The 27643-nt window shown below is 39.8% G+C and overlaps 1 protein-coding gene across 1 annotated transcript in view; it reads left to right on the top strand.

The window, feature by feature from the left end:
• TMEM167A (transmembrane protein 167A) overlaps window positions 1-25962 on the top strand; it is a 60171-nt gene extending 34209 nt beyond the window's left edge. Inside the window, exons 3-4 of the mRNA XM_069224752.1 lie at window positions 13765-13799; window positions 25548-25962. Of these exons, the coding sequence (XP_069080853.1) occupies window positions 13765-13799; window positions 25548-25618 (106 nt within the window). The 3' untranslated portion in view covers window positions 25619-25962. The remainder of the gene's footprint in view (window positions 1-13764; window positions 13800-25547) is intronic.
• The last annotated feature ends 1681 nt before the right edge of the window (window positions 25963-27643 follow it).

Here is a 27643-nt window from a genome sequence, read left to right as displayed (position 1 = left end):
ACCCTTTCTGGGACTTCTCCAATGCAGTAAGTCTGTCCTGGATCTCCGATGCTCCCAGATGGGGTAGTTGAAGTCTTTGCTTTCACTCTCCATGGGTCACGGCCCAAAGTATCTTCTCTGCTGCCCGTAGGATCTGGGAGACGGCCCTCTTCCTTCTTCTTCTTCTGGGGCCACATACTTTCTAGCATGCTCTTGCCACATCATGCGCCACCTCGTATGTGCTGTCCTTTCACACAGAAACGTGCACATCCTAACCCACAAGCACAGCTGCTCACCGTAGTCCTCCTGCAGTGTACCATTTCTCAGGCACATGCATATCCTTGCATGCACAAATAACTGCACACACATAATTTCTCCTGCACTGTACCATCTCTCAGGCACACATTAATTTGCTCGTGTTATTTCTCTTTCACTCTACCATCTCTCAGGCACACTTACATCCTCACGCTGCACACACAACTCTATCCAGGCCAAGGGTTGAGTTAAGTACACAACATCGGAACTTTATTGTGGCAGACTAGGAGGTGCCACTCTAGTGACACAAGTAAATCTGACCTGTTCACTCTACTAATTACTAAAAGCATTGTATGTTGCCACCACCACACTTGTTCTACTTACATCTATGTGAAGGCAGTAGCCTCACACCTTTTGAGGACAATGCTTTGGGTGCCCCTCCCGCTCTAAGCAGACTGCAGTCCAAAACACTAGGCTAGGTCATGCACATGCATGATCCCTGTTCGCTAATGACCAAAAATAATTACCAATGATCTATATTTCACCACTGCGGGGGCACCAATGTCCATTACCATTAGAGGGACATTTCTGCCCCAACAGTTACTGACTAGTTCTAATTGTAAATACTGTGTTTTCATCTCTGTCATTTTCCTGCACTAATGTAAATTCCAACGCTCTCATACCAACAATGTAAATCCTAACACCCTCATTCCAATACATGTGCAATAGTCGTTGGTATTTGTGGACTGATTAAAACCATTGCTAAGGGTTGTACTGAATGTTCAGATGTGCATTGCTTACGGGTAGTTACTGAATACACAGATGTGCATGTCATTCTGAGTTTTCCTGATCTTGGCTATTAATGTGGAGCAATTTAAAACTTTTCTTCTCTTCCACAATTCACCACAATGGATCAACCATTTCAGGACAAGCCGGCTAAGAACTCGACCTGCCTCAGTGCCATTAACAAGCAAATTAGGATATAAGTTTGATTTGTTTAGTTCTGTATTGTCTCTTTCTAGATGTTTTTCTCATTTTAACACTCATTTATGGATGTTACTGTGTTGCTGCCTAATTGGGGTCTTCCAAAGTCCTCTAATAATCAGTTTCACTAATGCACAAGCCTAAGCAAAAAAAATAGTCTGATGCACCATTTCTATTTATTTTTCGAACATATGCAGTAGCGCAAAAAAGATTAGCTAAAATAGAAAATTAAATGAGTGGTCCAGCCACTTGGGCACATCAGGTGTGTCACGCAAGCACAATTTTTTACAGGCGGCTGAAAAGACAAAATGCCATAACTTACAGTGCAAGACAGCCAGCAGATGAAGTAGACTGACCCACTAAAGCATATGAAGTGGTGGGTAGAAGCAGTACCTAATTGATTCTTGAACAGAACAATAGATGAAACCGGGTTGGCTGAAACTGTTAAATTTATGTATTTATGTATTTTTGTTTTTTTTATTATAAACTTTTGGAAAACAGACAAGCGAGATAGGTAAGGCCGTCTCTGAGCCAGATGTAAAAATAAAGAGGTTTGACTTGTTTGCAGTATCCATTGTAGCAGAATGGATGAACAATGAACAGGTATTTGTTGACGGACGTTCTTTCTTACCCATATAAGGAACAACTTAGGAGTTAATGCATCTGAAAGAGACGCAGGAGCCAGATGTGTTTGATGTTTCTGGGATCCGTGTCTTCCCTTCAGCTTCCTTTGTAATTCTCTACCTTTACAACCAAGAGTGCAGTCGGATCTGTTGAAGTGCAGGCGGGCAGCCGAAACTTGATTGCTTTCACTGTCCATCATTGAAGGCTGACTTTTTCATTTGGGCCAAGACACCCACTACACTGCGCCTCTTTACCGATTCAAAAACACTACTTCTTCCAAATCCTATTATAATGTTGTTTTCTCATTTAATTGTGAGATTTAACTTCGGATTCTAACTGCTTGATCAGAGGCAAAAGTTTTTGAAGCTTATACAATACTGGAAAAATATTGAAATCAGTTTAGCTAATTGCTTAATTTTCTCATACATTTCGTAATGCCAAAAACAACATAAGGTTGTGCACAGTTGCCGAAGATGCTGTAATTTATTTAATTGGGCTATGATTAAAATGGGTTCCTTATATTTCTTGAATGATTGATTGTATTTGTTACCCATCATTAATCAAAATCTTCTGGAAGCATTTGAAATAACAATTGTGTACATTAATTAGAAGGCATGGACTAATGTGTCCTGCATTACTGCATGTGCTTGAACATCTGCTATTTGAACATGTTGTATTCATGTTTAATACACATGACCGATTGTTTGTATGGCAATTGAGACTTATTGAGATGGCAGACTGTTTCACAAGTGTTAATTCACCTGCAGCTTAACCCAAAAACAGCATCAATTAATTTTGAGAGAAAAGATTTAAGGTTGCCCTTTCCACAGTAATGCCAAAGGCTACATGTATCTTGCCCCCCTGAATACAAGTTTTATTTTCCTCTATACATATCCAAATCGAAGAGACATTACATTTTTTACACCAGAATCAAACATCAGTGGTAAGAAGTATCAGGTTACCACTCAGCTTCCCAACCAATAGTCTTTTAATATCAACAGGAGTGCAGCCACTTGTCCCAGTATTCACCAAGGAGCCCCTCTAGTTTCTTCTGAGGGTTTCCCAAAAGAACCTAGAGAGACTCCTTGTTACATTTTTGCGACACTATTACTGTGCAGGTCATCATTGGCAGAAATAATTCAGTATACCATTTCAAATGTCTGTTCATGTGTATTGTAGCATTTATGTAGTGTTTACTATTCCTACCTGGGGCGTTGAAGCATTCATCCACATGGGTAGCACACTACATGGTACGAGATGTCACTGAAAATATGTTGCCTTGTTTTGAGTCTGTGGTGATTTCGTGTCATGTGTGATAGACCACAAAGTTGGTTTTACCTTGTCTTGGGACAGCACATAATGGTATGATGGATGACAAGTATTAGCATATTTCATATAGTTAAACTAAAATCACATAACTATTATCCTTCCTGGTGTGTTGAGCTTCTTAGTTCCTGCGAAAGAACAGAACATTGATTATTGTACCAAATAAGGAGGGATTGTGCATATGTCCTCCCTGCCGCATAAATTTACTTTACTGCTTTGATTTTTTTCCTCAAAAGACTGGCCTTGAATACCTAGTTTCTTTCATGATAAAGCTAACATTTCATTCCATGCATGGAGTTTTTTCACCGCTTTTTCTGTTAAGGAGAACTGTTGTAGTATTATAGTCCACCGCTGTTATCTGTAGCAGTTGTTAGATGTCCTGAACCCGAGTAATTGGCTCAAGCCGCAGGCTAAGACCTATTACAAGGGTGAGTGCTTTTAGCGATCAGTATTGCCTGAAGTAGATGGATTTTATTGCTATCAGAACATTCCATCCACTGATGGTAGTATTTTCTCAGTTAAAAAGGGAACAACTATAAAAAAAAATGCATGAAATATTAGAGATGGTCTGTACCACGTATTATTGATCCTAATGAATTCCATTGTCTTTAGTGGAGCAGTCAACATTCCACTCACTACAACACTTTTTTGTGAAGCTTAGTATAAGAACATTCTGAAGTCGTGCCTTGTTGTATGCGTTTTTTGCTTCTGGAGGGCTCGGTCTTTTCGCCTCTTACTTTCACCCATCTTGAAAAGTTGTTGCAAGTATTTTTTGCTCAATTAAACGTTTTTGTTATTGTTAAAAAGTTGAACAGCTTCCACCCACACTGTCAGCTAGAGTAAGATAGTTTGCAGGCATTGGCATCTAAAAGTAGGTAAAGGATGCTGCAGTTTATTATGATAATTTTTACTTTACCTGTCTTATCATTTTGATATGTAAATGTTTTGTTCAAACTGAAAGGCACCTTGGCGCTGTTATAAAAGAAAAGGGACCATTCAGATAGGATTATAAAGTAAACAAGAAGGTTTAATAGTTCTAATCTCCAAACTATCATTTTCACCTCTATTGGGAAGGGCCCGCCTTCCAGCTCCGTGCTCTTTAACAGTGATATCTGTTAATGCCACGGTTTGAGCGTTACATTATGCTGCAACCAGTAGACTGGCTACAGGACAAGGCAGACCTCATACTATTCTTTAAGTTTGACTGCTTTAGCAGCAATATTTTGTTTTCACTGGAGGGAAGAGAAAGATTTCTTTGAAAGACTAACATAAAGACTGTTGCCACTGTAAAGTCTGAATGACACAAGTTACTAGTAATGCACAGTGAGTTGAAAAGACTATAAAGCAAACTTTCCCTTGGAGCCTTCAGTTGATGGAAACAATCTTATAAGGACAATAATCTCTTTATCAAAGGGCAGGTTAATGTCTGAGGGGAATCCCAACCTTCCAGTTGTTATAGGGGTGAGAGAGACTGCCACGATATCAGACCATAGATGACTATCCGAAAGTCCCAGTTTTACTGGAATTATGTTTCTTGTTATTTCTTAACATCCAGTGCAGGGTTGTGGTGATGTAGAAACTTTGTTTGCTAATTATTCAACAAAAATTCCACCTAACGGGAGACACTTGATGTCATCATCATATAGAAAGAAAGTCTGTCCAGAACAATTGTTTGACTGATAATATTATTAACATTATTATTATTCAATTTTATATAGTGCATACAAAAGCCAGGGTTGGCACAAATTTTTGAAGAGGGAGAAGTAACAAAATCCCTTGAGCAAACCTATTTAATGTACAACAGACTCTTAGCGTTAAAAAGAAAAACGTAGTAAGTTACAGAATCTGCACACAGTGAACAAAGCCTTATATCAGACTCAGGAAGCAAAAATCGTTGATGTCCTAAGCTACATGATAGTAGACGGTCTGGCATGCTTAATTCTGGAGAAACTAATTTGTCAGGAACAAAGTCCTTCTTGGAGATACCATTAAAACTATAGATGTTTCAGTCTGTGTTAATATCTTAGTTGAGGCCAAGTTGGGAGATGTATCAAGTTATAATATTCCTGATGTTTTCGGGGTGCTTCCTGCGAATGAGAGATGGATGGAATATAGAGTAATAAATATTTTAGAGTGGCAATCCGAGATGTTTGCAGTTTTTGAGCCCGGCATTATTAACTGCCACCATGCATAATTTTGTTTGTGATGCATGCTGTTTTAAATATACTTTGCACTTTAATAGGGAGCCATTTGAATGCAATGAGGCAAGGGTTAGTGTTTGAAGCGTTTCACTGCCTCCTGAGTTCTTGCTGCGGCACATAGGACATAGTAACCAGACGAACCATGAGTATACCCATATGCTAGCCATTCAACTACTCCATTCTGAACGATACAGGTGACTGGACCATGTTTGACATCCAAGTCAGGTATGAAGGAGTTCACTCCTATTAAATGTTTCAATTAGTACTGACAGCGTTTTACATTGACATTTAACTGTACATGAAGGTTCAGATTTTTATTTGGTGTGAAGCTCAAGATTGAGACCTTTTGCTGATTTGATGTTTCCCGCTCAATATGTTGTGTGAACAGAGAGCCAAGATTGATCTTGGATTGAGCTGTATGGTAGGCAGATACCTAGTGAGGGTTTAGGTTCAGGCTTTGAAAAGGCATGCAGGATTTAATGTCTTTTAGAGTGTGTTCTATTAGGAGGATGCTTTCTGGCAAAAGTACTGTAAGTAATTGCAGTGTATCATCTTAATAATGATGATACAAAGTGTTGAAATGTTTAAGGATGAACAGGGCCATAGCATTCTATTGAGTGCCTATGGGCTGAATTATATGGGTCTCTTCACCTGCTCCGAAGTCAGTATTATTTGTGAGATAAGGTTGAAAGGAATGAGGCGATGTTCAGACCAGTCTACTGGTGCCAGGGATTCTGATTTCCTAGCACATTCATTTACTGTGAGAACGTCATACTCCGGCAACAAGCAGGATTGTATTGGGTCATTATGCCTTAGAAAAACGCTCTATTGTGAGACACAGGAATTGTGTGTGCCTTTACAGTGTAGGTTAAAATCTAATCCAACAATGTTATTTAAGGATGATACTTCTTTGTGATTAGTTCCATGGTTACATGATTGGTATACGTTGGGTGAAAGATGTACATTTTGATTTGATTCTAACAGGAGTCCTGTTAGATATAAGACTCCATAAATTCTGCTGTTGCTTCAGCTATCATTTTTTTTTATTTCTGTGCCATTTAGAAGTCTAAATCTAGGTTATATGCCTAATAGTGTTGGAGAAGTCCAAGCAGGGTTCTTCATCAGATCTACAGATGCTAAACAGGCACTTTGATGAGGATTTCTTTTAGGTTTGGGTAGAGAAGTTCAGGATTTCTAATAATCTATAATAAATAGTATCTCGTTTGGGAGAGTATCTATTTTGCTTTCCGGTGCTCCTAATTGTATTTTGTTTTCTATCAAGGAATTGCTCAGTAGGATCATCGGCAGGAAATCAGGCCATTTCAGTTCGGTTTCTGAGTATATTATTCATATTTAGTTTTTAAGGGAGCTCTACCTTTCTAGATGATTTGGGGGTGATATGCACAATGAAAATGCTGGTCTATATCTAGAGCCTTGCAAACCTCCTGTACTACAGCTGTCATGAATTGTGTTCTGTGCTCACTCGGGTGTCAGTTAGGTACTCTGAACTGAGGGATAAAGTCTCTAATCGCTTAGCTACTGTGATGGTATCTGCAGAAGCAGAGGGGCGCACTTCCATCCATCCCAAAAACATACACGCAATTACTAAAACGTATGACGGGTTGCCATTTGGATACAATTTCTTTGAAGGTGTACAAAGGCGCTTCAGAGGGAGACTGAGCAGTGAGGGTGGTCTTGATCCCCTTTCTGGCATTATGGGATAGACAGATGACAAAGGGCGGGCACTAGGTCTGAGTTATGGGGGGAAAAAAACATTTATAGCAATGGATTGCTGCAGCACGTAGCAAGCCACCACTACCAACATGGGCTGCTCCATGCTACTATATGGTGAGGTTGCAGAGTAGGACATTTGGTGTAACCACATTGCTGTCTCTCCACATCCCCTCAGTCTCTCTTTCACATTTTCGCTTGACTGAAGGTGATTTTTCACTTCTGGGGCCTTGCTCTTGCAATTGAAACAGATATTTCAGTGAGGCATGAAAAATAAAGCAGTTCTCACAGTATACATAGGGCATCACCGGTTTTAGACCAGCAGTGTTTTTAGCAGCTGAATTGGCGAAGGTGTTACCCCTTGATACCTCATTGTGAGGATGCTGGTGTGTGGCACACTTTACCACTGCCACTTTCTTGGGCAGCTGTGCTGTGTTCTGGTGCTGTGAGCAGATGTTAGCAAATCCCCTTGCATCCAGAGGAACCCATAGTAGTGCTTCTGTCCAAACGCATACTTCGAGTCTGTGTACACATTTACAATGTTTTCTTTGACCCGAATGCAGGCCCTAGTGAGAGCCACTAGCTCTGCAACTTGAGCAAATCTCACATTTTGCAAACAGCATCTTTCCACAGTTCGATACACAATACATGCAGTGTATTTAGCTAGCAGGACGCCGTTGTTATTTCTGAGAAATGATCTGGCAACAAAATACATTAGTTCACAGTTAGGAATAGGCACGTCTGTTAAATCAACACAGGGTTTGGTTACATGAACAGTCCCCTGCTAATGGGTGGGCATCAAAAATGCAGGGTTCAGAAGTGGACACTGGAGGAATGTGGTGTGAGAAGCACACAATGGTAAAATTTCATACCAGGATAATCGTGCTGTAGAGAGGTGCCGAGTTTTCTTGGTGAGGAGCGCAAGTACAGGATGAGGTACAGCAACAGTTAGAGAAGACGTCAACAGAATATATTCTAGCACTTCAGCAAGATTTTCAGAAGCCACCACAGCCTGTAAACAAGAAGGGAGCCCAGCCACTACTGGGTCTAGGGTTGAAGAATAATAGATTATGTATTTTTTTCTTTCTCAGCGACTCTGTGCTAACAGTACTAGTGCAATTCTGTTACATTCTCAGCAGTACAAAGTGAAGGGGTTGCATAGTCAAGGAGCCCTCCAGTGAATGCAGAAGTCCATGCTTAATTTTTTACAAAAGCATTTTCTGCTTCACTAGACTGCTGCAAGGATTCTGGGGTGTCATTTCCTATGTAATCTTGCAAACACTTTACTAATTTTCCATATCCCATGACTCCCTTTCTGCAATATCCAGCCATGCTAAAAAACGAACGTACCTAGGAGACAGTTCTGGGGCAGGACAACATACAAATGGCTTCAACTCAATAAGAGGACAATTGGCAATAATCGGCAGAAATGTCATGACCTGGATATTGCACCCTGGGAATGCAGAACTTAATTTTCTCCTTTGAGGCCGTATGCCCTTTATTAGCCAATTCAGTGAGGAGGTAAACTCCTTTTGGCATGTGTTCTCCTAGGTCACCTTGCAGTGACCGAGGAGAATAAATGCCAAAAGTAAATTGTCAACTTATTGAACTAAATTGGAACCCCAGGTCTTTTTTATGGCTTGTGAAAAGATTGAAGGGGGCTCTGTGAATCCATGAGCAAGACATGTCCACAAAAGTTGAGATTGAGAACAAAACGTTACACTTCATATATGGGGTGTCATGTTACTTGTACTTGTAAAGTGCACTATCACTCATGAGGATGTCTGAAAAAGTAGAAAAAAGATAAACCACAGTGAACTGTTGGTTGTTTGCGGGGATGCAAAACAGATGTGGCAGGGTTTGGGAACACAGGAAAACTTGGAATAATTACATTAGAAATCACCATATGATACTGGACAAATCTGTACACATTGACTTTTCCCTCCTTGACTATCAGCGGAATTACGGTATTACATTTACTGACCAGAGATACTAAAACCCCTTGCTTAATCAAATCTGCTATTAGAGAGCAGATTATTTCCACCACCACAGGTTTCAATGCATATTGGTGTATTCTACGTAGCTTCCTCTGAGGATCGACCTTTACTCGTTCCATTGATTATATAAGCCCCATATCATAGGCCTCTGTGGGCCGTACCATAATTCTTTGAATCAGCATGGCAGTTTTATTTGTATCTTTTTGGCAGTTGGTTCTCTCACACTGTAGTGGGAGCTCTTAATTCTCTTTCTGTAGGGGTATATTTAGGAACTCACCCTCTAGAGTAAAGAACACAGTACAATTGAGCTTGCTGCAAATATCTCTGCCTAGCAGGTTACCTGGGGAGGTTGCACTAGGCATTATTGGTATTGGACCCCAGAGAGATGGACATCTGGTCAGAAATATGGCGAGGAACTCATTGGTTAGAAATACAGACTGCTTCATCTCGACATACCCGAGAGAGGTAAAGTGGGGAATTTGGAGGTTTTTACAGCTGAGAATGTTCACCATTAATGCCAAACTCTAAACAGGGGCCCTTTCGATTTACAGGATTAAGGTATTCATGGCACAGTAGAAACTTCTCGGACTGGCCTAAAACGCAGGATAAGAATTTTGGGTAATCTGATGCAATTCAGGTTGATCAGAGACACCTTGTGCATCAGGAATGGTGCTAGGACAATCTTGTTTCGAATGCTCTAGCTAGCCACAAGTTAGACATGAAACTCCTGGGCCTCTCCCTGCCCTTTCCATCTCCCCTCCCAGCTCTCCTGTCGTCCTATCCTTCCCTCCCCCTGTGTTGGGTTCCACATTCCGTTCCCTTGACCATTTACTGCATTTTATGCAACTTCAGTGAAGTTAACTTAGTTTCAGCATTCTTTTTCGCTCATTCCTCTGAGGCCACACAGTGATTGATGATTGTCACTAATTCAGCCTTTTTCTGAGCCATCTCAGTCTCAAAAACATTCTTAAGCCTATTGAAACAGCAAGCTGGTGCTTTGCCCTCTTTTTGTTTACAGTTTGAGATCTTAATCCATTCAGTTTTCACCGGACACGCATCTTCAGTCTCATTCAACAACGCGTCCTTTGCCGCACTAAATGCTGCTTCATTGCCATGTCACCCATTGGCCATGCCAATTTCTTCACCAACCTGTCTCTCACCTCACTTGGCACCACCAGTCACAGTAGTTGATCCACATCCGCCCAATTTAATCTTTATACTTCATGCACACTCCGCAGTTTCTCTTGCAAGTGAGTATGGTTTATTCTGATGTTAGGGAATTGTTTCTTGTTGCTGTTCAAATCAGAGGAGGTCTAAGGAATGTGGACAATAATTGTACCCCAGGCCGCAGGGTAGTCTCTCAAAGGAAGAAAATTAAAGGGGGGAGGACCCTCATCATCAGTGGCACTTGAGTGGGGAGCTGGGAGACACCTTCTAGACAAGCATTCAGCAGTGTGTCTTAAACTTTCTAGGGTAATGGTCAGGCTACATTCTTGTGCGTTTCGGAATGCTGGAGTACATGCCCTGGACTTCTCCACGTTAGTGGAATCAGCCTTGTTTTCAGTCACTCGCACCTCTCTACCAGGTGCCTTACTGTCAGTCGGTCATATTGGAGCTCTTGCTTATACGTTACCTCCTTGTGCTCCACTCACCTCCTGCAGGCCCTGCTTCATTTCTGAGTGCCTCACCATGTGGAACATATCCAGCAGATGCACCTCGCTCTCTGTCTACTTTTCCTAGGTTTCAATGAACAGGGGAAATAGATGTGTAGGAAGCTGGCCAGTAGGGAGCACACGCCCTAGCTCTGTCCCTAAAGTGACTAAATAGTTAATTTATTTTCTCCTGGGGATTTTTCTTGCCTCAGATTTGGGATTCATGCTTGTACTTGTGTGCTGACTGCTGCCTTTGTAGGAAGAGTGTCCATTTCTCAGCATCTGCTTTATTCTTGGGACCCGTCAGTTTCTTCAGCAAGTTTGTTAGCCTTTCTGTGTCAACGTTACCATGTTTAGCAAATTATTCTATCTTTCCATGCTATGGAGTCCCAGCCATTGTTTTTGCATGTATCCTTACAGTGTTTGTGATGCATAGTGTGGGTAGTAGTCTTTTTCAGTGGGGGGAGGGGAGTTTCTGCTTTTATAGTTTCCAGCCCCCATTACTCTCCTCTATAGCTGACATACTTGGTTAATAAGGAAAGGGGTCTGCTATCCTTGTGTCTGAGGCTCATTCTTTGGAAGAAAGTAGGAAAGGAAACACAAAATGTGATAGGATTCCTTTAGTTATTTTAGTGTTAACTGACCGAAAGATCCCCTTGCATTCAGCTTTTTATTCTCTCTCTTCAGTGAACTCCTGGTGGGGCTTGTGAAGGCGCAAGTACTGCTTAATTAATAGGTCTTTTTCACACATGTTCATCTTTTATGGGTCTGTGGTGCCAGTTCGGGTGCGCCTGCCTTTCTTCCCTGTTATTGCACGGTTTCTACTGACCACTTTTTCTAAACCATGGATTCATACGCATGCACATTCTTCTGTCCACTGGACTCCTCCCAATCCTGTCTACAAAACCCATTTTATTTCTCAGGTACCCTGACAACATGTTGTGCATCCTTCTTAACAACACATTGACAACCATAAAACAACACAGGCTGTGCTAAGCAAGCAAATATGTGGTAAGCGCAGTTGGACTACACCTAGAAATTTGGTTCAATATGCTTATCCTGTTTTCAGAGTTCAGAGAACCAGTGCTGGGCCGCACTCCTCTCCAGTCCTCCTGGATAAACTTCTCCCTTACGGCTGGCGCTTAGGGTCACTGCGTGAAGTCTGGTCCAGTGGTCTCCTGGCTTTTCTTTACTTAGTCATTCTCCTGCTTGCCAATATACCATCTGTAAATATAACACAGAGTGCATCAGGAAGCGTAAAAGTCTAATGTGTTTAATGCAAAAATAACAAATGCACAGCAAATAATAAGGTGGCAATTGTCATTTGAGTCTACCAGAGCAGTCTTTCAAAAAGCCAGTTGAGCATGTAATGCTCAATTGCATGCAGTCGGTTCCTATGCACTGAAAAAAGTGCACATCTATGAAACATAAACACGTGGCAGAAATTGTTACTTAAGTTAAACTATGTAATTGTTGGAGGAAGGCTCTCGTCAGAGAAAATGCAAGAAGACTTTGAGTTGAAGATAAAGATACACAAACATACTGCTGAATTCACAGTTTTCCTAAAATCATGCTTCTGTTTGACATAATTTAAAGTGAGGCTATATTTTGCGACGAGATGCAGGGAATGTAAGATGTACTACCTAAAATAACATTGCTTCTAGGCCTACATGTGCCAGGCAACTTAGCATGCATGTTAAGGCTGAGGAACAAATATAAGAACAGTATCCAAATTTGAATAAGAGGAATACCAGTGCACATTGTGATATAATTGTCCAAGGAAGCATTAATATTTAAGCACCAGGAATAAACGGTTATGTGTTCTCATTGAGGGAGGAAGGAGAAGCGTTTCTAATACTGTGACCAAACAGATGTGAGAGAAACCAGAATGCCAGTAGTGGTTATCAGTACAAGAATCTTTTGGCAACATAGTTTTACATTTCTATATTAAAGGTAGATCAAATCTAAAAAAAATTACATTTGCATTGTAGCCATTGCTTATTGCAGATAGTTTATATTTTTTCCGTAAAAGGTGCACAGTAGGCACTATAGTTTGAATATTTCTTTTAGTCGTAATTTTAAAACTCTTCTTAGTAATGGTAGTCAGATAGTGGGCAGACACCTATTTGACAGTTTTCTTGATTCTTTGCATGCAAGTAGCAGACACGCTTAGCAACCTTTATTATTTGTGACAGACTTTCCAAATGGCAAGCTTGGTGTAAACTACAAGAGAGAATGAAAATGGTCTGTTATTTCGGAAAACTATTAGAAGCTCATTTTAAGGACATGTGGTATATGAATTTTGGTCAGTAGAGTTCCACTTAGCTGACAGGGCTAAAATAATCCAGGTTAGAAGCCAGGCATCGTAAATTCATTAGGATGGACTTCACCACCTTCCCTGTTCCTTAACATTTATTGGTATTAATTTTATTACCCTGTTCATCCACTTCTGAATTATTGACTATGTATTTCAATGTATTTATCAGAATGAATTCTTGGGTTGCTCAGTGGTTGAGAAAAACAGCACGAATCTTGCACATACCTCTATTATTAGATCTAAGAGTGTTTGTGTAAGCAAATAATTGAAATAAACTTTGATAGAAACTTTTTGATTGAAAGATTTTTGTTAAAAATGTATTATTTGTGTTACTTAGTACTAACGTTTTTATTTCAACTTTTTTGCTTCAATTTTGTTTTTGTTTCAAAACATTGCTTTTTAAAATGGCCAATCCACAAAATGTTGGAATTACATAAATTGATTTTCTAACTTCAAGCTCTTCTTTATCAGTAAATAAGGGAAGGTAATGTGTGTGTGTATACTACTAAAACGTATTCATATCTTGTTCAGATTCATTACTTTGCTTGTGCTTACTCTAAATTTGCGGCATTAAACATCCAGTGTATTCAGGCGATTTATTAAGATTTGCAAATATTTCACAAGACTTCGTGCGTGTGGGAGTTCCATTAAATGTTTCTCAGTAACTCAATAATATTTTGTATTTCTTTCCTATACAGAGTGCTTGGAATTTTTTGGAAATGTGCCAGGATTGGTAAGTTTCTCTGTAGTAGGTTTTCTTGTAGCTACAATTTGTTTACTTTGTACGTTGATATATCGAATGTTTTTTTTTTTTTTCTTTTTTAAAAAACTCTAGCCTTTACTGTAATTATCAATTGAAATCATATTGAGCAACTAACATGTTACTGTTAAAGTAGTGTCCAGATCTAGGAAGTTGATAATATTGAATGCCCATATATTGCTACTATTAGCAACCACTCCAGTGCATCTAGCAGAGTTACTAAATCAGTATGATAAAAAGCTATATTAATGAGAATCAAATCTGCTGAGCAGTGAAATAAGTAGTAGTAGCAAGTGCCATCTATCATCAGTGAAAAACATTAGCTGGGAGTGTCCCCAACCTTTTGTGGATTATCACACAGTTGAGTTTTAACTATATTTTAGAAATAAAATCATTTTCTTTCTTGGTGTAAGTTTGTTACCTTCTTGTAGTACTTGTTCAACTTTCTCATAAGAAAGATCCTGTCTCACATGCCCAGATTTTACCACGTTAGGTGCCATAATATTGGCAAGAAAGCCAACACTGTGACACAGATGGGCATTTTTAGTCTAACGTTATGCCATGAAGAGCCACCATAGAGCCTGGAATGCCAAACATAAGCCAAGCATGACCATCATTATGCAAGGACACTTTTATGACAGATTGCCACGATTATGAAAGGGTTGATAACAGTTATGCAAGGTCACCACTGTTAAGTCAAGTATGCTAACACTTGTGCCAGTTCATAGAGCTCTTTCTTTGAGTAATTTTAGGTTTCTTTAGGGGTGGGTTGATCTGGCCTCTGTTTTGAAGTTCCGGGAAGATGTCTTGAGAAACGAGACATTGGAGAGCAAGAGTGAGATAGCGTCCCTGGATAGAGCTTTGATGAAGTATGAGGGCACAAAGAATGAACTCTGTACTATTTTCCTAAGTTTGTTTATAAAAAAGAAATACTTTTCATCCTAAGCAAGTCTTCTCAGTAGAAAAAGACAGGGTAGTATATTCAGTGAAAATAGCACTTTTCTAGCAATAGCATGCCTCTACTGTTACTACCTATAATTAGTCTTCCTTCAAAGTTAAATAAGTTAGTTGACGCTTTTCTGTGATTTAAAGGTTAGAGCACATGCTCCCAGAGGCCGGATAATAGTCTCCCAGGACTCATAGTAAAAATGTTCGTAGATCCGTTCTAAGAAGTGAGAAATCTGGGATGAACACACAGAAAAGCAAATTTCATGCACCACCATTATACAATGCGTGGCCACACTTTGACAACAATATCCAGAATTTTTATCAAAGAGGAATACCGTTATGCAAGTAATAGTCATCGTGTCACAGAGGACCCCTGTTTGTGAAAAGGTCCACCAGATGCTGATGGTGGTTGCAAGTGCCAGTGATTACCACAAAGGAGGAACACTATCTGCTAGAGAGTCTCACAGATTCACAGGCCTTTAAGCAAACAAATGTGCATAATCCAGACCCGTTGCCCTGGAACAAGTGTATCACTTAGCTCTCTCTCTCTTCCTTTCACAGCTCTTCTTATGTCCATGGTTGCTCCTGTAGTTCCACAATAGTGCCACTGCACTCCAACTGCCACTGGCATTATCCTGACTTGGTCAAACAGTGCTGGGCTTTTCCATGGGGTGGTTATTTCTGTCACAAGCCCTCCGTTCTGTCACTCTTTGTGCACATATGTATTTGTGTGCATGGACCTGTAGTTGGTTTGGTTGGCCGCGGCTTCAAGGGATTGCAGCTGAGTTGTGTTGCTTTGGCAGAGAGCAGAGGAGAATGTAGCTCAGCTTTAACCCACTGGTCTGGGTTCCAGGTCCACACCTTACTTACGGGCAGCTGGTGAGCTACGGGACATTGCAAGCTACATGTTGGAGACATACATTTTCGATGGTTTGAGCAAGGGAATGAGTGCACTTCAAGGAGCACATTTCTGGATAAGTTCAAAACCTGAAACACTCATAAAGCACACATGCCAACAGATTATCTCTGCAAATGACCTCTATTTGAATCTAATAACTTCTATTTTGGTGATTAAATTTATCAGAGTCCTCAAAAGCCCTATTTTGACATTGTCAAACCATGCTAAATTATATCCCTCCCTTTATTCCCCCCACCACTCTTAACTGAGTTTCTGCCCTTGTACGCAACCGAAGAACTGAACCTCACATTCAGGGGCTCCAGGCTGACTACATTTTCTTGAACACCTCCTGTGCCCCCATTGGTCTCTTGCCACTGATCTAATTCTCTGTCTAACTGAACAAGTTAGTTCTATGACTTTTTCTTAAGGTTTACTCATGATGTAGAGTGATGTTGAAAGGGTGCAAGTTACATTGTTTTGGATTCCCAAATTGCACATGGGAACTTGCAGCGATAACCAGGGATACCAAGGAATCTCCAGGGACCTGTGGCAGTTGGTAGAACAAGGAATAGAGGTCCCTAATTAAAAAGATATGCACAAATTATGTGCAGTTAAATGACAATTTTAATCAAAAAAACTAAGTCACAAAAACAACGCAGTGCAGAACAACATGCTAAGTGCTGTTTTATAAGTGATACACAGATGTGATAAATGTGACCGTCTTGTGTATTAAAATAACAAGAACAATACAGCCCGTCATAACAAATCATATATTCAACGGACGGTCTGCGGTATAATTAGTCATTGGCGTTTCGATCCCCAGTAAATACTGGGATCATCATCAAGACTCTAAAATAAATCATGAGCCCAAGACCATACGTGTAGGCACTGAGAAGCATAACAACTCTCCAGCAGACATCCCTGGAGAAGAGGAATCCGTCTGAGTGGCCTTCAAGTTATTCAGCTGTTTTCATATTTTTCACAGTTGGAATGTAACTACTGAACAATTTAAGAGGAAGATGAAAGTTCACTTCACTGGCTTAGCAATTGTAGCGGAGCTTGCACTTACACTTGGCAAGTGCTACACACCTATATGATCATAGGTCTCAACTCCCATGTACCATTGCAACATCCTCAAATTTGTTTGGGCCCTTTTACGCACTCTGAGCCCATTAAAGCATGGGATGAAGCTTGAGACTGCAGATTTTGAAGTGAGGACCGACTTGAAATGCAAATACATGTCCTACGCAATGTGGATACTTTAAATCTTAACCAGGAATATTTTTGGCCATATCCTAGGTGTAAATGGCGTTCTGAATCAAACTTTGACAGTTAGAGTCCTACTGCTTTCAAGTAATAAAAAGATAACCAGTGAGTCTCAGAATAGTGGAATCATGTTGAGAAATATGCGTAGATCACTATTAACTTTTGTAATGCTTTACAGTTTTATGTGAATTCTTATAACGTTTATATTGTTTATTTTAATGGTTATGGAACTGTTAATTGAATTTTTTTAAGGCAGAAGCTTATCTATCCAAATGGTGTAGCTTTTCTTTTTACTTTACAATCACTTCCTAAATGTAGTCTTCTTAAAATTAATAAGATGTCAATTTAGCAAGATTGCCATACTTTCTTTAGCTTCATCCAAGGTTTCCCATGCGTGAGATCACTATATAATTAATAGTTAAGTGAATCCTATCCATTGTCTTACTTGAGAAAATGTCTGAGTATGATATAAACGCTCCTCAAAATAAAATGTACAATTCCTAAACCTAAGAAGGAGACTTTTTTGTAGATTTGTTAACAATGTTGGTCGTCTATGGCCTCATTTAGACCTGGACTGAGTCTATGCCATGGCAACAGTGACAGCTGGGTATTACAGGAAGATGGCTTGGAATTAACGGAAATCTGCAAACTCTGCCATGCTGATGTCTCATTTCCCTCTGGTGTCTCTCCTGGCCCTATTCTGGGAAATGGTGCTTCATGCAGTTGACGAGATGCTGGGGGAATCCAAGATAAATCATTTTAAAAGCACTGATTACCTTGGTGGTGTCCTAGTATTTGGATATGGCAAAAGACTCATGAATTATAAAAGACCTCCATGAGAGAATAAATAGAAGGAAGGATTGAATATCTGCTGTCGGACATAGCCAAGATTTAAGAATTTTCTAAAAAAGAAAATTGTCTTGCTGCTGCCAAATTGTAAGAGGAAGGCTTTCCAGTGAGTGGTCACAAATAAGTAGGAAGATCTGCCTCTGAGCAGAAATTCACCTAGGCCTCCAGAATCCTTGAGGATTTCCTTGAAGGTATCGAATTAATCTGACAGGTAAATCCTTAGGCATTCCTCAGGGCCTGTGTCTCAAGAGCTGGCCTTCCTGGGGGTGAGATACATATGTTTTTGATATGCTTTAGTCTTCCTCCTCTGAATCCAAAGTGAGAACAGGACGAGCAGTGTTGTCTGGAAGGTTTGTGAAAGCAGATTGTTGAGGTATGCTTAGCCAGTGTTATCTAGTGCCTTGAAAGTGTGGGTGAGGAGTTTGAATTGTGCTTGGTTGAGAACAGGGAGCCACTGGAGCTCCTTCAGGTGTGGTGTGATGTGAGTGCTGCATTGGAGGGTGAGAGTGATTCTATCTGCCGAGGTCTGAGTGGTCTGCAGCCCTCTGGTGAGTTTTGTGTTGATCCCAGCAGAGAGTGTCCAGCCTGCTTGTTAGCATGGCATGCACGACTGCTTTCCGGGTGCTGATTTGGAGCCATTTGAAAATCTTCCTAAGCACTTTAAGGGTACGGAAGAATGAAGCGGTGAAGGCATTGACTTGGGCAGGTCTAGGACAGGTCTATATTTTTATGTGGGCAGTTTCCACAGTCATAAACTTACTGTTAACTCATAATCTTTGAATAGCAAAAATGGAGTACATGCACACAAAGTATAACTTTACCTTTATGAATCAGGCCCCTAAACAACCATTTTTTCCTCTGAATTAAGTAATAATTTCTCTCTTCGTTTGAGTTATCCATTTTAAGGCCCCTTCCTTTACCTTACCTGCCTCATCAAATTTATGCTCTAAGATTCCAAAATAGTTCAAAACACTTGAAGGTAGCTCAAACAGTGCTTCAGACCATCACTATCTTTCAGCGTCCCACAAAAGTCGGACCCTATTCCAGCCTGCTGGTATTGATACCATTTCTAGGATATATCACAATCATGAAAACATCTCCTGAAACATGCAGCTTTGCTTAGAAACACCTTTCTATTGCCATTATAGAGCTTCTGCGCACCCATGTCAAGCTTTTAGCCTACTTACAAATGGTAACACTTATTGAGCCACAAGACTGTGGACTCAAGTTGGACTGGGTTTACCAGGTGATTACTAGCTAGACAGAGATTATAAATTATTAGTCAAACATCCAATCCCCTCCACCTCAACGTCATTTCAGGGGACATTTTCCTGCCTTCCATTCTAGGACTCAGTTCCCAGGGCCTGTCCTCCTGGAAGTTTCTTCTAGTGATTCTATCATAGAATTGGGCTGGGAAGCTTCCGTTCTCTAACCCAATGGTTGTTGTTGGGAAAGTGTAAAGGGCTTCCGCACATATACTTAAGACTAGTGGATAAGCAATAAGAGTAAAGCTGGTTAGGAGGGGGTTAACATCTGAACAGGTATGGTGTATCATTGGTCAGTGAGAGGCCAGAGTTTATTGCTGTTCTGATGGCTCCTCCCAGAAGTAGCAGGGAATATTTCTAATATGAATTTGACAATGAGTGACCTAAATGGAGCCCGAGAATCGGTGTCCATGTAGTGCACCCTTCTGTGCCTTGCTTTACATTTTTGGTCAGTGTTTAGATCTCCACTGCACAAGGTGTATGATACAATAGTTATAAATTTCTGTAATGGATTTCTCTGCTAAATTAATTTGGTGGAACCAAGATCCCCGAGAGAGTCATCTTCAGCATAATTTCAGCCACCAGGCTGGACCCAATAAAAATCTTTTTTAACCCCTTTCATTATTGTTCAAAAACGTTTTTCACTTTCCCATATTTTAAAATATTTTTTTAGAGATTAGAAAACCAAGATAAAATAGCTGTGTACTATATGCTACAGTATACCCCAGCGAAAAATGTTGCTCTTTTTAAGAAGGCTCTCCCACAGGAATCATTTTATCTCTATTTGTTCGCATTGTCATATCAGGAGCTTGAAATACTATTGTGTTTCTCACACAATGTTGACTTCATTGGTGTCCTTTTTATTCATACCTCAGAAGTTTATTCTTTAGCAATCGGAGTAGTTTTCCCATGGAGGAGGCTGTGTGAGGGCATTTTATGCGGAAAAGAAAAAGATTATTTTTGGTTTTACATGATCCTACATATACTACTTGCTGTATGATGGGAAATTACCAGCCGAAGATGGGTACTTCAGAGGACCGCATGACTGCTATTGATTCATGACATTTCTGTGTATAGAAATTATCTGACAATGGGGCTTGCAGCCATTTTGGAAAAGAAAATACGATTCTTTCCCGAAACGTCTCCCTTGAAGTTTTTCTTCAAGCTGTTACCCAGGAGGAACTCTTTATTTGCTACTTGGGGTGTGGCCTCTGAACTCCTTGCCCATTTTATATTATTCCCTCCACTGTTCGAGTCTACTGTTCAGCTGTTTCAATGCCAAGGCTCCTACGAGTAATAGGAGAAACAAGATGAACAGTAGGTTTCCACAAATCAAAATCAATGCATCAGCTCTAAGTTTTGGCACTGTCTTGCACTGCACCATGGGGCATCTCGGAGACGATTGACTATTCTGATTCACTTGAGGTATTTGTGTATTAGTCACTGGAATGTAAGTCACCTCCAGATGACCCTCTATCTTTATTGGACTTGATGACAGTAGCGACCAAGGAATACGCATTCCCTTGACTTGTTGGAGCCACAAGAATGCTTTCTCCTTAAAGCCCGTGGTCTGCATGCAAGGCTTAGTTCTCATGATTTACAGGCTATTTTCTAGGCCTAGTCAGCCACTAAATTGGTTTTGACAAGAATTAAGAGAAAATACATGGCTCTACATCTAACCTCATATTATAAGGCCCACTGTAAATGAACCATGAGAATAATCTGCCTACTAGAAAATGTAGACATTTCCTGATTCATTGGAGATGGATACCATCACAAATACATGTCTGGCCAGTCTGCAGCACAGCTTCCCCAGACAGGGAACATCGTACATGAAACATGGTGGTGACGATGATTTGCTTGTTGGGACCATTCACCATTAAAGCCACTGACACTGCTTTTAAGTCGATATGACCGTGGCCAGAAGGACAGGGTCGAATGCATTGGTGAAGTCAAGAATATAGAAGTAGCATCATTGATAAATGAGATTCCGACAACAACAAACTAGCTTATAAAAGCAGTAACACACATAGCTATTCTAACAGTGCAACAAATATTGCTATTCATGGGCTGAACGGCATCAGACCAGAGTTGCTTCTTCCAATTAGTAATTTACTTTTTTGTGGAACATCTCTTTTTGGTTTTCTCATTGATGACTTGATAATGAGGATGTGAAATGAAACCGATGGTAGGCCTGAAACAGACACAGCCCCTAGCTTTCAAGGTATAACCTTCATGGTAAACTCAAAAGATGTCTGATCTTATGTGTGCTTTAGTTGCCGGCCCACTCCGTCTTCAAAACCAGCGGCATCACTTACAGAGCCATCATGGCCCGCACCCCTGCTTATCTCTGTTGGGTTTTGGCACTCCCACAGCCAGGACTCCATTAGACTGCAGAATACGAAATGTAAAAAAGAGAAAACAAGGCAGCACGCCTTTTCCTTTTATGTGTCCAAGATCTCAGACAACATCGCTGTATCTCTACTGCTGTTCTTGCCTAGGAAAGAGTTGAAAACTCACTTCTTTAAAGAAAACTGCATCACAGTGCATTATGAGTCCACAAACCAGTTGCCTCTCCTATCACTGATTGACTTTACGCTTGTCCTTGACCCTTTCTAGTGCGGAGCTGACTTTTAGCTGTGCTCAGCCTATAGAAATAATAATACATACATGCTTCCTAATATAACTACCACTTACAGGCAACACAGTAAGGATGGTATTAATCAAAAAGAGAGGTGGAACACGGTCAGTAGTGGTGTTCACAAAGGCTCAGCATAATTGTCTCCAGGAATACAGAACATTCAGGCATCTTCTGGGAATCCACAGCAACCGAATATTTGCCTTAAGTAGACTCTCCTAAGAATTGGAGCTTCATTTAAAAGTTGCACCCCAGCTTTATGAGACTTTGGGCTAAGTATTAAAGATTATTAAAGAAGTAGTGGTTTATTTTATTTTACAAATATGGATTGCACAGTTGTGCCTCTGAAATCTGTGCGCTTTACTTTTAAACAACATTAGCTGTCTTATAAATAATAAAATGTGGAAGAAGCCGAAAAAGAGAACAACATATGGAAACCTGGTTGACCTGTTCACGACAGAACCAAACAAGAAATACCAAATCAGTGTGTCCAAGACTTCCTTGAGGAGCACATTAGCAAAATGCTGGTACAGTAAATTATTGAATGCTTTTCCTCCCATTCCGCTGGTACAGCTAACACTGATATAATTCAGGGTCTATTAATATTTCTCTGTATGCCCAACTTGCCGCAAAAACTGTGGCTCTTCAAATATCCAATATACAAATACCTATTTGGAGCGTAGCTTCTTTTCAGCAGCCATGGAGAAAACTCTACAGCAACGTAATCTGCCCCAGTCTAACGCCTGGCTTGAGGGCTCCGTCAGTCCCTACATCTAATTGTTCCCGAAGAGTGTGCAGATTCTGATGGAAGCAAAACTGCCTTCCACTGGGCCCTTCTACACTATTAAAGGTTCGGTTTTTGATGAACCCCTTGTGGCTGTGACAGATTGTCTTAATGCTACACGAAGGCAGGCCTTTAATGTCGTTTTATTTACTTTAACTTGTCAGAGATTATGGCATCCCAAAGTCACATTTCCAAATAGTCTTTTTTTGCTAACTTTATTGAAGGGATTAAAATTACCACCTGCAAACTTTATTGAAGAGATTAAAATTACCACCTTCGAGGTTTCCCGTGCATTTCTGTGGAGGGAACATTTCAGTGTATTTGAGAGTGCTTTTTGGGCTCGTGAACAGATGAAACTAGATTGCAGATAGATTTACCTTACAATTAGCTACATCTTCCATCTGCAGAGTAAACTAGATACAGGATATACGGGTAGAAAAGCCCTTTACACTCTTTCCCAGGGAAAAGGTAGCTCTTAAAATACACCCTTCTTGTAACCCAACTACATAAGTTCAGGCCGCTCAGCAGGTAGTTCTTGAAAAGATTAAGAAGAATCACATCAGCTGCTAGTGTTTTGTACACGAGGTAATCTAGGAAATCTATTAACAATCTATATCTCTATCTATTTTTTAATGTATAAAGTTGTGTTACTGTAAATGGAAGTGGACTCCCAGGTATTTCAAATGCCCACGTAACAAACAACAAGGCGTCTTTTACGTATCGGCTCATGTCTCCAGTGCTCATTACTGTTTCAGTCGGGATGCAGGGATTAATTACTACACGCTCTGACATATCATGATTATCTGTTTGCTTAAATAGCCAATGCTCTCCCTTCTGGTTTGAGTACTCATCTTGAAACAATTATTTAGGATATGAATCTGGGAAGATATGGAGGATCCAAATGTAGAGTAGTTGCAAGTTTTTCTTTGACAATTCAGACCCATTCTGCACAACCTCTTTTTGTTTAAGGTTGGCTGCATATTTTAATGCTAAGAAAGTCTGCCAGAGGCAAAGTAACCCCAATCACCTTAACAACAAACGTAAACGAGGCAGCTTCTGTTTTTTATTGGGAACCTCTCCTTAATACAGTTTTGTTCTTGACTTTCACTTTCTAAATATGTTCCAGTATAGCTTGAAAACAATAAGACAATGTAATGTAATTTAAGATGAGTTTTAGCCGGCAGTGTGGCTTTTCCAAAAGTTTGGAATCTGGAAGATTCACTGAGTTGAGAACTCTTGATAAATGAAAGCTACTGCACTTTTTGCTGAAGAGCCTCGTTTATATTTGATTCTTTGGTACTAATAAGACACGTGATAACCTACTATTAGGCCGTGCTGTGACACGTGCCATGTGGCAATAATCTCATGTTGAACATTACAAAGATCATCTTGAGCCCGCTCAACTGGTCACCACTGAGCTCCTCCTGGAAACACTTACATACCAAAACTAGTGCTATGTCAGTCTGGGGATCTAGCAAACAAACTGCCGGTTTTCTACAACGGTTATTGATTCAGGCAGCTTGATCTCCCAAGTGACTGAAAATAAACAAACATTTTGTGTTCAAGCCTCTTTCTAAGGAGTAAACTGAAAGTTTGATGCTTCGTAGCAAACTGGTGGGTTCCTTGACAGATATTTGCCCATCCTACAAGAGGTAAGTGGTGAAGTTGTGCCCCTACTGTCAAAAATAAGAAATTATCCTTAGGAATCAGATAATGTACCAGAGGGAGCTAAATGAACTATTGTGTCCTCTATTTAAAAAGCCAGGTCTTTATATAGCTGACCCTGCAAACTGTTGTCTGTATCCTTGTACCTGTGTTTGGTATAACATCTGTAAAAAGTTATTATGGAACAACCTCAGGAGTTTATAGATTCAAATGCCATCTTGGACTCATCATAAGCAGCATTTTGTCCAGAGCTTGTCCTGGCAGTAGTGGTGACATCAGTGGTTGATGACCTGAAAATGATGCCAGATAAAGATGAGTCCAGGGTTTTGATACCATTCATCATCTTGTGCTGAGAACGCACTAGAGGATGTGGAAACTGCAGACTGCATGCTGGCCGTGATTTTGTCTTCAGTGACCGACCTTAGCCAAGTGGTTCATTTTGACTCCTTTAATTCAGAGCCAGAAGATCATTTCTAGGGAGTACCCTAGAGTGTTTTTCCCTCCCCGCATTATACCTCATATCTGTCTAAAACCAATGGCTGACAACCATGATGTTTACTAATGATTCAAAGTCTCTGTTTAATTTTGGAAACAGTCTAAAGACTGGGCCTATGAGTTTATCACAAGCACTTAGTTCCATATGAAGGTGATGGGCAGTAACTTGAAATTATCCTAGTATTTTCCAAGAGGAAATCTTTGGAGAGCTTCCTTGTGGCCTGTCTCACTATGTAGATGTCGTTCTCCAGTGAACAGGGTCATAAATCTAGAACCTTAAACAGCTTACTGTAAACAACAACAATGGATACCTATGCCAAACACATCTAATTTAGAGTAGCATGCATGTCGTTTAAGATCTACAACAGAATTGGACCTCTCTACATAGCTACAACATTCCCAAAGTACACCCCCACTTGAGCATTCAATTCACAATCCCGTGCACGCTTTCCCTGAATATGTTTGCAAAAAGCTTGGAGGAAGAGCTTTGTGACTGCCAGCCACCGAACTGTTGAATAAACTTCCACTTTTTCTTTGAACAGAGCCCTCCTTGAGTAGAATTTACCAAAAATGTAGTAAAAATATGACTGTATGCACTGTAATTGCCATCAGTTACTCTCGGCTGTTCAGCTCATTCTTTTGTATGCTGTGCTCTACAGATTGCCAAATAATAATCATATTAAACGGTAAATGATTTAAACATATGAACAAAGTTATTAATTCTATTACAGTGCCCAGTTTTGTGTTGGTGTTATTGTTTTCTCTTTGTATTTATCAGCGGATACTTAATCGATGCTCACTGCCCACAGGAGTAGTTGCTTAACTAGTATGTGACTTACTTTCGACTAACATTTTAATTTGTTGTTTTTTAAAATGTATTTTTTTTATTTTTTCTTTTTTTTTTTACAAACAGGTGAACGGAAGAGTCCATATGTAGCTGTATGCTGTGTAGTAATGGCTTTCAGTATTCTCTTTCAACAGTAATATTTGGGATGTGGCAGTGCTCTTCACCACCTTTGAACTTGTATAAACTGAATTGAAAATCATTGTCCGCCTCTCTTTTTGTGTTTTTTCATTTTGCTGATATGGACATACTGCCTACACTTGTATTTTGTGTACCTTAGGGGACCAAGGAGAACATGCTATACAAAAGTGAAACATAGCACCTCTTATGACGTATCCTGTTACAAATTCTGGAAAAATACTAAGACTTTTGTTCAGTTATAATGCACATTTCTATATCTTAGCTGAAAAATATAAAGAGCTGTTTATGTAAATGTGAAGACAAAAATGTTCCTTCTAAATAAAAATATTGTTTCTTTGGAAAATCTTTTTCTTAATTGTAGTCATTAATTGAAGAATGTTTGTGCATGGGTAGGACGCAGCAAGCAAGGATTAACATAAGAGTGTTTAAACATGTTTAAAAAAACGTAAGCAAAGATTTTCAGGCATAACTTCTAATGTAGGATTTGTATATCAATTTAATTTCCATCAAATAACTATTTGAGCAACATTCACGGATCTACTGTTTGAGAAGGAGAAGACACACTAATGAGTGGAGAATGCGGACATGGGTCACACTATACAAATACTGCCTTCCCTCAAATAGCTTTATTCTTTATATCTCGCCAAATTCCTTTTGGTGTGAAAATTAATTGAAATTGACTCTTCAAATGTGGTTCAATGTTTCGCGGATCTCTTATTAAGGCTCTATTTGAACCCTCCACAAAGTGGTCTACTTCTTAAGACTGCTACTGATCGTGCGTGCCTTCTCTCTCTACTGTCCAAAGTATCTGCTGAACATTGCCGTAATGCCATTCAAAATTTTTATGGGTCCGTATCCACATTTTACAGTTCTGAAATTATCATTGATTGGGGACAAAGTGATCTATTAACATGGTATTTTTGTTTTTCATATTGCTTAAGGTTGCACCACACTGGATAGCAACATGCAAGTTTTGAATAGGCTAATACATTGCTTATTAATGGATTACATTGGATACAAGCCAGCTGCACCCTGTTATGGATCTCTCTAAAGCGTTATATGTAGTCATCCGTGGTGGAACACCAAGGATGTGTTATGCAAGCATCTGAGTGCTTTTAATGCCCACAGTGGAGCAACTATAAGAACATCTGCATGCAAAAAAATTTAGACGTTTATAATCGATAGGGGGGATTTCCCATAATGTTGCAATGCACATACGGAAAGCTATGAACACTTGTTCTGTTCACATGAAGCTTTCTCTTGTCTTGCATACCCTCAACAGTTAATATATTGTTTTCATGGTAGTATGTAGCAAACACTTTATACTCTCTTGACCTCTTTTGCTCTTAATTTTTAAATGCCTCTGTACATAATACATTTGTATGTGCAGCTCAGAATTCTCAGTGGCTGTGATGCCCTTGTTGTAAAAAGGGGTGATATCGCAGTAACCAGTAAAGACGCAAGATCAGAACGTATGGGAAGGCACAGCAATAATACACTACTGATTTGAAATTGACCTGAGGTAGAATTACAAGACTTTCATCATTGATTAAACTGAGATTTGCAATTGATATTAAACATAGATAAGGACCTCCATGTCCGTGGTAAGTTATATACTTCAGTTTACAGAAATACACTATTACATGTCTCAGATTTTCACCAAACAATTTTCATGGACTGTTTTCCGTACAGTCCGTTTTTAAAGATAAGTTCAAAATGTTCCTTGAAAGACTTCCCTCAAGCAAATGGTTTAGAGAAATTTTGAGAGAGCAGCTACACAAAAGACTCATGAATAGAGCCAATAAAACAGCATAACATACTTGCAGGTAAACTTTACTGACACTAAAAACACAGAAGCAACCACACCCTTAATATATGGCATAACATTAAAAAATAAAGGTATTAAGAAAATAGTAATGACACACTGGCACATCTTCCACAGTACCATCGTACGTGGAAACACTGTTTGCACAGCAGATAAATTGACACAATGGAAGGCTAGATTAGATCCAACAAGGAAAAAA

This window comes from Pleurodeles waltl, chromosome 1_1 (genome assembly GCF_031143425.1).
Source record: "Pleurodeles waltl isolate 20211129_DDA chromosome 1_1, aPleWal1.hap1.20221129, whole genome shotgun sequence".
Classification (NCBI taxonomy): domain Eukaryota; kingdom Metazoa; phylum Chordata; class Amphibia; order Caudata; family Salamandridae; genus Pleurodeles; species Pleurodeles waltl.
This window is presented reverse-complemented; position numbering and strand designations above follow the sequence as displayed.